At 37.6% G+C, this 12,922-nt stretch overlaps 1 protein-coding gene across 2 annotated transcripts in view; it reads left to right on the top strand.

Annotated features, from left to right (window-relative positions):
- Positions 1-10,477, top strand: part of fbxo38 (F-box protein 38) — a 29,113-nt gene extending 18,636 nt beyond the window's left edge. For both annotated transcript variants that reach the window (XM_059346546.1, XM_059346548.1), the window contains exons 17-21: positions 378-544; positions 2,096-2,241; positions 5,008-5,111; positions 7,971-8,084; positions 8,807-10,477. In XM_059346546.1, the coding sequence (XP_059202529.1) occupies positions 378-544; positions 2,096-2,241; positions 5,008-5,111; positions 7,971-8,084; positions 8,807-8,985 (710 nt within the window). In that variant the 3' untranslated portion in view covers positions 8,986-10,477. The remainder of the gene's footprint in view (positions 1-377; positions 545-2,095; positions 2,242-5,007; positions 5,112-7,970; positions 8,085-8,806) is intronic.
- Positions 10,478-12,922: the final 2,445 nt, after the last annotated feature.

The raw sequence follows: 12,922 nt of genomic DNA on the forward strand, positions 1-12,922 counted from the left end.
AGTGTTATACAGTATTAATTAAGTTGCAAATATGCCTATAGTTACACAACAGACATGACACAACATCTCCCACAATGTCTGCCATGTTGAATATCAAGTAAAAGCTTGAGCTGTCGGTTAATGACATTAGTGTTGAAAGCTCAGCTTATATTAGCAGACATATTTATTTTACAGTAATTGTGTTGATATATAAATGAAGGAAACACGAGAACATGTTCATTACTCCCCTTCAATACGTGGTTCTGTGTAGGCACCATATTAATCCAGTTTTCCAAACCAACTTTATGTTGCGTTACAAAGTGAATGGTCTTCTGGCAGAAGAGTCAGAAAGCCCCCAGTCATTAAGTGCTCTCTCTGTGTCCTCCCTCTCTCTGAAGCCACCAGGTGTCGAGTGTTGAAGCAGCTTCGTGTAGAATGTGCGCCCATAGTGAACCGGTTCGACTATGCCCAGTGTAAGAAGCTGGACATGGAGCAGGTCCTGGATCAGATACTGAGAATGCCTCCTGAGAGGAATCGCATCATCTACATGCGCCCCATGCACCAGGTTGGTAACCCACCACCATCACCCAGTTCTTACAACATTTTAAACCTTGCTTCTGCAGGAGCATACAGGGGCATCCTACACAGTGTTGCCACAGTTAATTTGAAAAAGTAATCTGATTACTGATTACTCCTTTTAAAAGTAACTTAGTTACGTTACTGATTACTTGATTTTAAAAGTAACTAAGTTAGATTACAAGTTACTTTATTAGTTAACAAAATCTGTTCTCATCCTCCTCTTTTCCTAGATTATGTCTTCGTTGTATTGTTTTGTTTTGTTTTTGGTTTGGCTTTGGTTCTTTGTAAAGCATCTTTGAGTAGTTTTCTAAACCCTTATACACTTTGATCATTTTAGAGAATGTATTAAGTGATTAATCCTTATTACAGATTTATGACACAGTGCTGAGCTGCATCTCAAATTATTCTTCAGGTTCCAGCTTTAAATAGGTTTTTACCACTTTTATGTGGCATCTTTTGTTGCCCTGCTGTCTCCCCCCTAAAAATCCACCGGCCCAGTTCTCTATAAAAATGGTCCTAAACTCTCACTGTGTTTCTCAGGCAATAGGCCAATGCTAAGTGCTTGCTTATTACTTTGATCATTCTGCAGGTATCAAAATATATCACACTTTTTCATTATATAGTGGATTTTTTTTCCTTAACCTTTTATATCATAATACTTTTGTGTCTGATAGAGCTGACAAAATCTCCACTGTATAAAATTAGCTGCTGCGATTTTTAGGATAATCAAAACCTCATGTAACTTTACAACCTTTTACTATACGGGAGTTTCTCAGCAGTCTCTAAAAGTGCTTATCATCCAATTGTCAAAACATGCAATTCTAAAATATTAAAAGAATTTGATACCAAAACACAGCATGGGTTTTTACGGTGTTGTTCCCCAAGGTCTTGGTGGCATCTGTTGGTCTGCTACCACCCCCTTATGGCCCCATGTCCCCCAACTGCAATATGTTCCCATCTACTAACGCTAGACACGTTACAAGGTTAATACTAGGGTTGTAGATATACAATAGGACATTTATTGATAGTCTGCCACAAAACAATGTTGATTAGATTCAATCTAGGGTATACACATACATTTATTATTATTTTTAATTTTAACAATCAATATAAAAAGTAGGGTGGTTCAGTGGGTTGAATACGGGAATATGGGTTGAAGAGGATTCAAGGTTTGAATGCGGCCTCCAGCTCTTCTGTGTGGAGTTTGCATCCTCCCGTGTCAGTGTGGATCCTCTCTGGGTCCTCCGGCTTCCTCCCACAGTCCAAAACACATGCAGCTTAGTTTTAGTTGGTGACTTTAAATGCCTGTGGGTGTAAATATAAGCGTGAGTAGAGTTAAGCTTGAGTTTGTTTTGTTTGGGGGGTTTTTCCAGCAAATTAAAATAACACCTCTTACTTATGTAGCAAAGGGAGGCATGCTTTCCATAATTTTTAAGAGGTTCAACTTGTACTTGATATTCTCTCTCTTTTCTCTTCCCTTGTTTTCTTTCAACTCAGTGGAGAACTCTATTTGTCTGTTTACTTGTCTCCCTCTCAGATTGATTCGGTAGCACTGGAGCGTCAGCTCTTCCAGGGGCCCTATCCCTATCACATCGCCATAGTGCACGAGTTCAGCAACCCTCCCAATATACGCAACAAGGTTCGCATTCGCAGCTGGATGGACACCATAGCCAACATCAGCCAGTGAGTTATCTCCTCCATCACAAATCAATCACTTTATGGCCTCGCCATTTTTGAGTTCAACAATTGTTTTTGTACATTTTAACCTATGTGAGAAATTGTTGAATGTACTTTGATTAAGCAGAATATCCAGTCATTGAGGAGATGGATATCTTCTATAAAAAAAGTCTAACGGCACAGCTTTTGGATTATCCCAAAGCTAACATACAAATCATGCACAATTTCAATACTTTTGCTCATAAATAAATTGAGATTCTGTTTTGTACTTAGACCTTAATTTGCAAAAATCAGTTGAGCAACAGCAGACTTCTTAATATATGTAGGTAGTTCAGTCTAACACATTAATCCTGATTGTTGTCAAGGATTTTCTTTCACATCAAATATTACTTCAATTCTGTTATTCAGTTCACCAGTGGTGTTGAGTACTGAATTAACAATTCCAATTGGGCACAACACCACTAATGTAGAATGTAATCATGTAGAAGGTAATCTGTAGGCCGTCAATGCATTGTTTCTGATTGTGATTTCTGATTAAGCCTGCCTCAATATGCCCCTAAGCCTTATGTGTGGAAACCAGTTGCAGTGTTTTATCAGTAGCAATTTGGGGTTCAGTATCTTGTCCAAGGATACTTAGACATGTAGACTGCCGTGGCCAGGGCTCAAAGACCCTTCTGATCAGTGGCTCTACTATCTGAGCCACAGCCCCTTTCATGTACTCCTTTTACTGAAGAGAGTTAACCACTTTACCCTTAACTACCCTTAACTAATGGTTAATTCAACATGGATAACAACTTTTTTTCTATGCAGCTGCATATAAATTCTGCATTACAATTGCCTACATGTGCAGGAGAATATCTATTATATTGGCAATTTTGCAAATTTGCAACAATTTTCCATGTTCAGCGTCATTATCAGCCTTTCATTCTTAATGATAACACTGACACGCACATGCTATTTCATATGATATGCAATATAAGGCGTGTTAATATGGACAAATTGTTCCTGAAATGCTAGTGCTAAAATGCTTGTGAGGATGCAGATTGTTTTTTGTCTTGCCATTTTAATACAAAAACATATCAGTGTGGATGTAGTCAAAGGGCCTTTGAAACACTACAGATCATGGACCTCATGTATCAAAGAGTGCGTAGCTTTTATACTGAAAGATGGCATACTCCCAAAACTAGAAAAGTACATACGCAAACTCACCTCCATGTATCAAACTGTGGTTACGCCAGGTTCTGATCACCTTTCCTTGATACATCCCAAACAGCTGGAACTGAGCACACATGCACAAGCCACCAACCACACCCCAGCTCCTCCTGCAAATTAATACGCAGATGACATGCAAATGACTTTAAACCACCGAAATGCTCGCTGATTATTGGAAAAAAAAAAATCTAGGACAGCCTGACCTGGACACAAATCAGAACACTTCCAAGCAAATCTAATGTGTCCTACATGGTTTGTCATGTTAAGATGCTGTAGCTACTACTGACTTAGCAGAAAACAGGAGCTGAAAAACTATCAAACATCAACTTTATTGCTGTTGATTTTCTTCTGATCTTTCCCAAAGACCAAACAAAAAGCTTTTTGATTAGATAGTTCAGCCCTGGTCCAAAATAAAATGCCGTTTTCCACCCTCAATAACCCATTCTTCGTATGAGGAGATAGATGATTTTATCGTTGTCCACATCTGAGTTATTCTGAAAGGATTTCCCTTGCATGTTTTTTCTCTGGGGAGAGGGACCTGTGCGTCATGGATCCTGTGCACCTGCAGCCTTAACATCTCCATGTTAAACCAAAGGGGAAACAGTCGGCGATAGGGACTTTGACACAGTGATTAAGGCTTAAAGTTATCTGTGAAACATCAACTTTATTGATCCCCGGAGGTAAATTCAGTATATATGTATATAAAAATTGTGGAAATAGTAAAATATATAGACTTAACATACATACACAGCATACTATTATTGCACAAGTAAGCAGCAGTACGCAGGTGAAATATAAAATATAATAATAGATGATAAAAATCATCTATCCCTTCATATTTAGAACGGGTTATTGAGGGTGGAAAACAGCATTTTCCTCCATTGTCAGAGAGCTATAAACTGTAAACACAAAGCCAGTTGGTGTAGTTTTAGTTTAGCTATGAAAAACATTTTATATAGAGCATAAAAGTTCCACCAAACAACTCCACAGCAAGCTCACTTTTCATACATGTGGTGTGTATGGGGAAAAACAGCCTACGCAGCGCTGATACATGAGGCCCCTGGTCTTTTATCTGCTACTTACTATATGAAGTATGTATATCAGTTATAGAGTATATTCAGCTGCCTCAGAACCAGCACAAAGATTACAAAACATTAGGATTGGGCTCTTTTCCCATATTGCCTTTAAATTTTACTGTAGGTGTACAGTCTTTGGCAGAACTGTTGTATATGGTTGCTTTAAAGTGCCTATAATGTTCTTTTTGTTTTTTTACACAGTCAGAGTGGTTAATTAACATTGAATGAAGCTAAAACGGAAAGAAAGACAAATGAAGCCTGTTTAGTTAAACTGCGTTCAGCATAATATTGAAGACATAGGTTGCAAAAATGAGTGTCCTGAAGTGAGACCAAAAAAAATGACAAGTCCAATCAGAAATTTATATCTACCAACCTAATGAAATGAAAAGGTATACTTTGTCACTGACTATGTGAAAAGTTTGAAGCCAAAGTTTAGTTTGAACATGATCATAAGTCGATCTCTGTGTGTCTTTGTTTCTCTAAGAGAGTTGATCAAGTATGAGTTCTTCCCAGAGGCCACCAGGACAGAAGAGGATGTGAAGAAGTATCCCAAATACCCCTGGGGGCGGGACATCTATACATTGGAGGGTAATACGCTCACACCAGCATTAACTTTCAGAGTTTTCTAGTTTTGAGATCTCTACTTAGGCATGAGGCAGTATGGCAGTATCCCAGTATACTGCAGTAACTACATTTTTGGTCGAAATTGAGTTAGATTTCATTTTTGCTTTAATTCAGAGAAATAATGATAAAATAAAATTATGAAAATTGCAGTAACTACAAAATCCAACTCAAAACTGAAGTAGACTGCGGTAATTGCACTTACCACAGTCTGCTTTGGATATATATACAAATGTAAACATAAAACCAAAGCAGACAGTCTGCTTTGAGTGTGATATACTTGTATTTCTTCATTGTGTTTATTAGTGAAGACAAGAATAATATAAATTATTATATAATAATGATTAAGTTTATTTGATAGGGAAATTATTATCTAAATAGTAATTAAGTAAAAAAAGTGAGATAAAATTATTTTAAGACTAAAATATAACATTACTTTATAATAAGTTTAAAATAGACAAATGTTTGAATAGAGTTGTTAAATACTTTTAAATACACTCACAAAATCAATTGGAAAATGTTTATTCACTAAAAAACAAAATATAAAAGCTGAAGGAACACAACTACTGCACTTTTACTATTAGAACCTTTTACAGCAAACCAGAGTGCAGTAACTAAATTTTTGTGGTCAAAGGTCAAATAAATCGTAATGATTTTTCAGCGTCAAAATGACATCATCAATACATGTAGAAATAAGTGTTGTATCACTTACCTACATAAAACCCATTTGGCTGGCCAGTTTAAAAACGTTAAAAAAGCTGTTTTTCTCAGTTTTACTCTTCGTGTAGTTACTGCAGTTAGACTTAGTTGGGCAGAATACTAGTTCATATTTATAAATCCAGACAGTATGATTTACAATACCATTATTCGCTAGATACAATAGCAAAATGTCATGGCAGCTGAGTGTCCGAAGTATCACAGTAATTGTGATGTCGTTGATTAATGAGGTTTGACATTAAAAAAGTGATCGCACGGCCACTGGCTCTGTTGATCTTTTCTCTCCATGCCCTGGCCTCCAAGATTTTTTTTATATTCAATATTAAAAAAGTGAAAATGAAATGGTATTAATTATGTTTCATCATTTTTAAAAGATGAAATTATGATAAAAATCAGATTGACAGAATTTTTATTAAACCTGAGAACCGAAAAGTCTAATGCAACCTCTGGACTGGAGACCTAAAATATGTAATGTTCAGTCAGTAAATGCGGCCCTCAGTGATTTGTTTGAGGTGTAAGATGTGAACTAGACTTCCCTGTAGAAGTGGGGGGAATACTCGATACAGCATAGTATCGCCATATTTTGCGTGGAAATATTACATCGATTCATGACCGCCAAGTATCGATATTTAGCGTTCCGATAGCCCGGCAGTATTCTTGCGTTTTTTTCAAACTATAGGTACCGTGTGTCAGGGAGTTGGTGAAATAACGCTGCAATGTTCGGCTTTTTAATGATTCATAAAAAAAATTTTAGAGTAGTGAAGCTTGCTGTTTTTGAAAGTTTGATCAAATGCTGCAGTTGTTGTCGTCCATACATGTTTGATATCAGTTGAGTTCAGTTTGACTGAATACTTTGTTGGTCAGTCTGTGGGTTTGACTCTCATTGTGGAGAAATAAAAAGACTGAAGTGAGATGAATACACTGAGAATTTTCTCTGACTGGACAAAACAATTCTTGATTTAATTTAATTTTGTGAACACAAAATGCAGTTAAACAGTTAAATCTCAATATATTGTATCAATACTCACCGTATCGCACAGTGATTTAAAATCGCAATAATATGGTATTGTGACTCAAGTATCGGAATAAAATCATATCGTGGGGACTCAAGGCCAAGATGTGTTGCTGTGGCATCTTCCTAGTGTTGTATCTGACCCCACCCATTTACACAGGTACAACTGATGACGGCTAGAAGTAATAATCTGGTGTAATGCCAGTTCTGACCCTGCCTCCTGCTGCCTGCCTAAATACAACAAACAAATACATCTTACTCATAACCAGTGGTGGAATGTAACTAAGTACATTTACTCAAGTACTGTACTTAAGAACAATTTTGAGGTACTTGTACTTTACTTGAGTATTTCCATTTTATATAACTTTATTCTTCTACTTCACTACATTTAGAGGTAAATAATGTACTTTTTGATTGGTTGGTTGATTGATTGATTGATTGATTGATTGATTGATTGATTGATTGATTGATTGATTGATTGATTGATTGATTGATTGATTGATTGATTGATTTTATTTGACCATTCTTGATATAAAAAATATGAAACAGCAACCTGTGTCATACGTAATATAAATAGATAAAAAATAGTCAGGGATGACACAATAAAGCCCTAAGGCTTATTTCCATTGTGGTCCCTATAATATTTTACTCCACTACATTTAGCTGGCAGCTTTATTTACTTTTCAAGCCGGCATTTAAAAGAAAAAATACATTTAAAGTGATTTTACTTGTTGTTGTTTTTTAACTAAACCTCATAACAGTATATTAAGCAGTTAAAATGAGCACTATCTTGCTAAAATTAAATGCTGCTTAAATAAATGCATCATAATATTAATCCAATATTATATTCAGAATATATTTAGCAATCTGATTGGGTTAATCCTGCATAACAAGTAATTTTATTTCTGATACTTGAAGTACATTTTGATGCTGATACATTTGTACTTTTACTTAAGTAAGTTTAGTAAGTTTTGAATGCAGGACTTTTACTTGTAGTGGAGTCATTTCACAGTGTGGTAATAGTACTTAAGTAAGGGATCTGAATACTTCTTCCACCACTGCTCATAACAACAGTCTTCTATGTCATTGTTGTTCAGGAGTGGTGGACGGCGCCCCCTACAGCATGATAACAGACTTCCCCTGGCTCAGGACCCTGAGAGCAGCTGATCCCAACAGCTACGCCCGCTATGACTTTGAGGACGATGAAAGCAGTGAGTGCAATCGATACATCAATCTGTCCTAACAGCAGCCACTCAGTTTGTTTTTTCCCTAAAAGTACACAATTCTTGGTATTGGTATTTACCAGTCTTCACAATTGTTCCTGTAACAGTAATCTCACGTATACACCAGAAGACTCCCGGAAAACTATCAGCTCACACCTGCTCACATCTAAAGACAAGTGTTAAGAGTTTTTAGTCTCAGAATGAGATTTTTGACAGACTGTGAATCTTGCAGGGTAACTATTTACAAGACTACAACTAGATTCTTTTTTTTTCCTCCCTACAATTCAATTTTTTCCCATCATGCTCTTAGTAAAAATTTACAAAATGGAGAAGAAGCAGCTTTTCGCTACAGCTGCTGTAGCATGTGCAGTGGTTTGTGATAAAAAAGAAGAGGAGAAGACGCCACAAAATGCATCCTCACAAAGCTGAAAAAGGACTGTTTTTCTGACATGAAAAGTTGACTATTTTACAGTAAAAATGGATATCAGGAAGAATAAAGGAAAGGAAAATTTAGAAATGTATTCATGATATACATTTATGCCCTATTTAATTATAATTTGTTTAATTGAATAATTATATGTATCAGCTCTATCAACTTTCATTCAGTTAATCATACATTAATCATTGACTATTTATTACTTATTTATGTATACATTTATTTATACATTTTAACTGGGTCTCCTTTTCCTTTTTGTTCTGTCATGTGTTAGCCACCATCTACGCACCCAGGCGTAAAGGCCAGCTGTCGGCAGACATCTGCATGGAAACGATTGGGGAGGAGATCTCAGAACGGCGGCAGAGCAAAAGAGGAGTGTTTCAGAGAGTCGTGGTCCTTTTCCTCCATCACTGTGATACACCAGGAGAACCTGTGGATGATGACTACATCTAGACATTCCTCTGTTCATCACATCAAGACAACTGAAAACACTTTTTATGGTTTAATTTGAAGAGGAGACTTAGAGATGTGTAATCTGTTTGGATGAGGGTCATGACATCCTGTATATGTGATGCTGGTTATCGTATTATTAGTGCAAAATCCTAAAATGTGTATGAGCACCCTAAAAAACATTAATTCTTAAATAAAAGCAGAGTCAAAAAAACAACATAATTAAGACGGTGGAAATTATGACTCAAATGCAAAATTCAGCATGAGGTACATTTTCATTTAGTGAATAAAAACATTTGCTTCCAACATGAGGGGGTAAGGCATAAATCCCCTCCTCTGGTATCGACCAGTTCCTAATAATGGCCATGACTGCTTGTCTGCACAGCTAGTGTTTCTCACCCTTCCACTGCTAGTCTGCCTACCTCACAAATATGCAGCCCACATTCTCGCTCAGCCAGCCTGACCTGGACACAAATCAGAACACTTCCAAGCAAATATGTGTCCTACATTGTTTGTCATGTTAAGATGCTGTAGCTGCTACTGACTAAGCAGAAAACAGGAGCTGAAAAACTATCAAACATAAACTTTATTGCAGTTGATTTTCTTCTGATCTTTCCCAAAGACCAAACAACACATCTGAAGCTACTCTGCCACCTCTCTATCATCATCATCATCATCATCATCATCATCATTATCAACTGGAATGTCCCTATGTCTCAGAGAGAAAAAAAAAATCTCTGTCCGAGTCTGAATTGAATGAATGCAGTATTCTGACAACCCAAACCACCCTCTACTTTTTCCTCTACTTTCTTGGCTTCTAAACAATTTCATTGGACATATACAGGTGCATCTCAATAAATTAGAATATGATAGGAACGTTTATGTCAGTAATTCAATTCAAGAAGTGGAAATAACATATATAGATCCATTACACACAGATTTAAACATTTCATGTCTTCATTTATTTAATCTCTTCTAAGTATAATGATTATGGCTTACATTTGATGAAGACCTAAAATTCAGTGTCTCAAAAAAATTGTTTAAAAAAAAAGTGTTTAATATGGATATGTTGGCCTCTGAAAAGTATGTCCATCTATATGACTCAATATAGTATATTGGGGCTATTTCACTTGAACTACTGGAAATGAACTTTTCCATCATACTCTAATTTATTGAAATGCACCTGTATATGGACAGCTCTTGGGCTATATAACAGTGGATAGAACCGATTGTTCAGGATATTGATATTCCTCAAATATGGGAAAGGTGTTTGGGTAGATGGTAGGAAGATGAGCAACTTTATTTTGAACTAAAGGTGAATGTTGACTCTTGAATCTGAAAATGATTTTTTACAGGATAAATGGACTGACTCGTGTGTCCAGCCTTATGTTTGTGTATTGTCAGATGGATGATGATATGCTTCCATGGTATTTATAATGTTTATAACAAAAGGACAAGACTATTTCACATTGAAAAATAAAATAATGTAAATTCACTTTTGTTGTCTTTGTTGTTACATGTACCCATTTCTGATATGCTTATCAGATTTTAATATTAGAGTAAAAATGCTGACCTGTCTGGTTTTGTGTTACCAGACTCTTATGACATCAGATTCACACAAGTGTAGGGGTAATTTGGTCTATAATTTTTTGACAATTGGAGAACAAAGTGAAGGGTATAGGACCACACAAAAAACAGTAATACGCTATGTGATGAGTCACAAGTAAAGAAAAAGTAGTTTGAGTTGTATCAAGCTATACTTTTTCCATAAAAGAAAAATGATGCCTATAGTGTGATTAGTTTAGTCAAGTAGTGGTTGTCTTTGTGAGTGAAGCAGGGTGTGTTGTGTGTATTAGTCAGAGGCTGGTATTGCAGCTTATGTTTTTCACTGTGTCATTCTGACATATATTGTGTCTGTTTCAGTTGTTGGATGGTTGTTTTCTGTGTGTGAAGAGGTTAAGGTAGGTATGGAGACAGAGATATTGAACAGTTGGCTGATAAGGTGGGTAACAGAGGATCCCCATAAAGTGTGAGGTTCTGAATGTGAAACTGCAGTCACTGAGGGTCAACCAGCAAAGAGAATAGCCGACACCTATAGGATTAAGGGGGGGCATATTACTTTATGGACTTGAGACATCATCCATGTCTGTCCTTTGTCTTTTGGTTCTCACATCAGATAAAATAAAACTATAACTGTAATAAGTTGGTCCAATAACATTTAGGGAGTGTAGAAGGGTAATTATTTAGCTCCTCTGCATGCTTGTCGTCCTTACCGGGTAGATCTTTTTTGGGCCATTTTATAGCTTTATTGACAGTAAAGATGTTCAGAGTGTAGGTGAGAGACATGCAAGAAAGGGCTCCGAGCCGGATGTGAACCAAGGCTGCCTGCTTGCAAGAACTAAGCCTCTGTGGTATGCACTCAACCAGGTGTGGTAGCACGTATCTCTGCATGTCTGGCAGACATCTCCCAGTGGATGTCCTCACATCACCTCAGACTCAATCTGAAAAAGACCGAGCTCCTTTACCTCCCAGGGAAGGGCTCTCCCACCACTGAACTTCACTGTCGAGAAAACAGTGGTTGCCTCCACCGAGACCGCTAAAAACCTTGATGTGACTCTTGACAACCAACTGTCCCTCACTGCAGATTCTTGCTGCATAACATCAGGAGAATCCGCCCATTTCACACCCAGAAGGAATCTCACGTCCTGGTTCAGGCGCTGGTCATCTCATGCCTGGACCACTGCAACTCCCTCATGGCAGGTCTGACTGCCAAAGCCATCATCCACAATGCAGCTGCTTAGCTGATCTTCAATCAACACCACTCCTCCCTCCCTCCCTCGGCTACTAGTGGCTGCACGGAAGCGCTTCAAGACTTTAGCTCTGGCGTACTCCGCTGCTAATGGTTCAGGCCCAGCTTATATCCAGGACCTTGTCAAACTCTACACCCCTGCCCGTCCTCTCCGCTCTGCATCAGCCAAACAGCGGGCGACTCCCACTCTGCGTGGGTCAACTTGCCTCAAAACCACTTCCAGACTTTTGTCTGTCTTGGCACCCAAATGGTGGAACGAGCTCCCCACCGACATCAGGACCTCAGACAGCCTGGACATCTTCCACCGCAGGCTGAAGACCTACCTCCAACAACAATACCTCGGTTAAGTCATGGTCGCCTAATTTAATAAAAAGAGAATTTTTAAATGCTCTTTTTCTTCAGCGTATAGCACTCCTGTAGCGTTTACAGTTGGCTCTCAAAAGTGATGTACTTACTTGATTCCTGTGGTCTAAGGCTAGTACCATCAGGTTGATTGCACTTATTGTAAGTTGCTTTGGACAAAAGTGTCAGCCAAATGACATGTAATGTAATGTTACGGAATGTGTGCCACCGGGACGCCACCTCTCTGGCGTCTCTCTATCGGGTACCTCTGATAGCGTCTGGCACTTTGGAGACACGTTCTCTTAACTTTATACTATTGGGGCAGATGGCAGACAGCATGTATGGCGTCATGTTGGAGAGCAGCATGGTGATATCAACATTGTAAATAACATGGCCCATGGTGGCGGTGGGGTTATACATAATAAAGAAATAATGGTTGTACATAATAAAAGTCTCAGATCTTTAGTTTCAGCTCAATAAAAACTGAAGCGAAAACAAAACTGTTGTGATTATTTTTTTGTTCAGTGTATATGTTTATTAGCCTTTATATAAATAGAGGATGATATTTTTTTTTGTTCTTGCACTTGACAATAAATTTGTTAATGAAAATTATTTTTAACCTACTTTGAACCTGTACTGTCAAGATACAGTTAGAGAATTGAGCTGACTAAAAGCAGACACAAGCAGCTGTAGAAACAGAGTAGATCTCTCTGTACACACTTCCAATTCCAGCTCTACTAATCTTAGCTCTTCCTGCTTTGACAAGTTGTAGTGTAGCAAGATGGATTC

Source organism: Centropristis striata, chromosome 12 (assembly GCF_030273125.1).
Source record: "Centropristis striata isolate RG_2023a ecotype Rhode Island chromosome 12, C.striata_1.0, whole genome shotgun sequence".
In the NCBI taxonomy this organism is placed as follows: Eukaryota; Metazoa; Chordata; class Actinopteri; order Perciformes; family Serranidae; genus Centropristis; species Centropristis striata.